Genomic DNA, 2,725 nt, shown 5'->3' with positions numbered 1-2,725 from the left:
CTTAGAATTCTTAATACTTACTCATTGTTTGTTCTTCCAACAATTGATGCAGGCTAAAATTAGAGATTTTTGTTGAACAATCTATTTTTAGAAGAGAAGGGACAAACCAAGTACGTACCAGTATTTGAGACCTTTCCAACATGTCAAATCTGACAAAAGAAAATCCCACCACGTCTTTTAATAAATAGAAAGAGAATTAGGGGTACCGTCAGATCTTTCACATAAGATCTGACGGTTCCCCCTCAATCCACAATTCTTGGATTATTCCTTCGCTAAAAACAAAACAAAAACAAGAATAAGAAGAAAAAAAGATGACTACCGACGGGTACTTGCCGGACAACCTCAGCCGCCCATCAGTCTTCTGATAATTACGGGACGGGAATGCTAGAAACGTCATGGGTGAGCGAACAATGATGGGTCCTTTCCTGATGTCTGCGGCATCCTACAAACAGGGTCCTCTTCTTTGTAATCCTGCGTCGAATATCTTCCATCAAATCCTTTCCATTGTTTGTTTTCCCTTTCCATTGTTTGTTTTCTTGATCTTAATTGAAATGGGAGACGAGGTCCAAACCCAAACCCAGCAAGAAGAAGAGATCGTGCATTCTAAACCTCCAACTATTCCACTTCTCACTCCTTACAAGATGGGAAAATTTGATCTTTCTCACAGGTATACCCTTCACTTTCATAGCTCTGAAATCCCCCTCGAGATTTCTTTTACCATTTCTATATTTAACCTTTTCTGTACATGTAATTGGTTCATTGTGTGGGTGTATGAATATAGTTTACTCTCCTTCAAATCTGTCTGTTAGGGTTTGTGGCATTTCCATTTACAATAGAATAGAGAAATGCTTCACAACGATGGCTTTTTTGCTGTGAAGGTTAACACTGTTAACTCTTGACCCAATTCACTAGCCTCAGCTTATCTAATTACAGAGATTGCTCTTCGCTCTGTTGCGATCTTTGGTTGCTGAAAATACTGACTGAATTACTATAGTAGCCTCATGCAAATCTCTCGCGCTTTTTTTTTATAAGCAAAAAAAAAGGGTGCAGCTGCCTGCAAAAAGTTTGTCGGTAGTGGCAAAACATATAAAAACCAACGCAGAATGATGTATTTTTAATAATCAATGCTGCTGTGGGTCACTATGAAGTTTGAAAAAATTGGTTCCTAACTTTTTATTGTTTCTTGGTTAACAATGTTGTGTATCACTTCTTGATTGGGTTATTTCAATAGTTAAAGCTTGATTTAGTTATTGAACTTCACTTTCCTATATTTTTCAGAATTGTTTTGGCACCATTGACTAGACAGAGATCTTATGACAATGTTCCTCAGCCACATGCCATATTATACTACACCCAGCGAACCACCAAAGGGGGTCTTCTCATATGTGAAGCCGCTGGAGTATCCGACACTGCTCAAGGGTACTAAAAAACCATCTGTCTAGTAGTTTTCCTTTTCTGCATTGGTAAGGTGTACATGTGTTTGAGATATTAGTTTCTTGGTTTCAAACATGAGTGCTAGTGTCTTTTATTTTCCTCATACATGAAGGTATCCACGTACGCCAGGTATTTGGACCAACGAACAAGTTGAAGCATGGAAACCCATTGTAAATGCTGTGCATGCCAAAGGAGGGGTTTTCTTTTGTCAGATTTGGCATTGTGGAAGGGTGTCAAATACTGGTGCTTTCTTGGTCTGTCCCTTCTCTTTTAAAATAGATTGTTCAACAAAAATCTCTAATTTTAGCCTGCATCAATTGTTGGAAGAACAATGAGTAAGTACTAAGAATTCTAAGTTGCACCTTATGATGAATTTAGGCCCTTGAATACATAGTTTAAGATGTGCAAACTTAAATATAACCACATGTTATTGATAGGGCACAAACCTGTATATGAAATATGTGCTTTATGGTCTTATGTTTGGAAAATAAGAGTCGGACTGGATATTTTATCAAATCATCTGATATATGTGGTTGATTTTGTTATTTTGTTTATCTAGTATCTTTTACCATATTGGATGTTTAATCTTTTTTTGTTATTGGTATGTCCAGGTTTTCAGCCAAGTGGGCAAGCTCCAATATCTTCTACCAATAAGCTCTTGCCTCCACAACCCTCAGCAAATGGTATTGATTTTGATACATTCACACCTCCGAGGCGCCTTAGGACTGAAGAAATCCCTTCTATCATCAATGATTTTAGGATCGCTGCTAGGAATGCTATGGAAGCTGGTGAGTACTTCCTCTCTGTAATTGACATATTGAATTTTTCTTTTTCTATGTCAACGTATTCTAGGATTACATTTAACTCTCAAGATACTTGTTTGGTCGACAGAACAATTTTATATGTTTTTTGAATCATTCCCAGGATTTGATGGAGTAGAGCTCCACGGGGCTCATGGCTACCTCATTGAACAGTTTTTATCAATGTAGCAATAGGAGTATACAATGAAACGACCTGGCAGGAGTGGCTTGGTGAAGAGATCAGCAGGTTGGTCAAGAGTAGATATTATCAAAGATAAATGTCAAAGATATCAAAGATTTTGTTGATATCTTTGACAGAATTGAATAGAAAGAAACCAACAAACCGAGAAGCCAAAGAAGGAGCAGTCCGGCGACACGCACCAAAACCCAAACACAAAAGGATGGGGATCCAGCTCTGAGAATCGAGGCTACCAAAAAGCAAGAAAAAATCCACATGGGAACCCAAGAGAGCAGACAGAGGAACACCAAGA

The 2,725-nt window shown here is 38.1% G+C and overlaps 1 protein-coding gene across 1 annotated transcript; it reads left to right on the top strand.

Moving 5' to 3' along the window:
- Window positions 1–522: 522 nt before the first annotated feature.
- LOC119984292 (putative 12-oxophytodienoate reductase 11) lies at window positions 523–2,423 on the top strand. The gene is made up of 5 exons (XM_038828158.1): window positions 523–667; window positions 1,279–1,419; window positions 1,547–1,677; window positions 2,046–2,222; window positions 2,359–2,423. Exons 1-5 carry the CDS (start codon window positions 552–554, stop codon window positions 2,421–2,423), a joined length of 630 nt encoding a protein of 209 aa, XP_038684086.1. The 5' UTR covers window positions 523–551.
- The last annotated feature ends 302 nt before the right edge of the window (window positions 2,424–2,725 follow it).

The sequence above is a fragment of the Tripterygium wilfordii genome, chromosome 18 (genome assembly GCF_013401445.1).
Source record: "Tripterygium wilfordii isolate XIE 37 chromosome 18, ASM1340144v1, whole genome shotgun sequence".
NCBI classification, from domain to species: Eukaryota; Viridiplantae; Streptophyta; class Magnoliopsida; order Celastrales; family Celastraceae; genus Tripterygium; species Tripterygium wilfordii.
The sequence above is the reverse complement of the archived record's forward strand: the minus strand, read 5'-3'. Positions and strand labels throughout refer to the sequence as shown.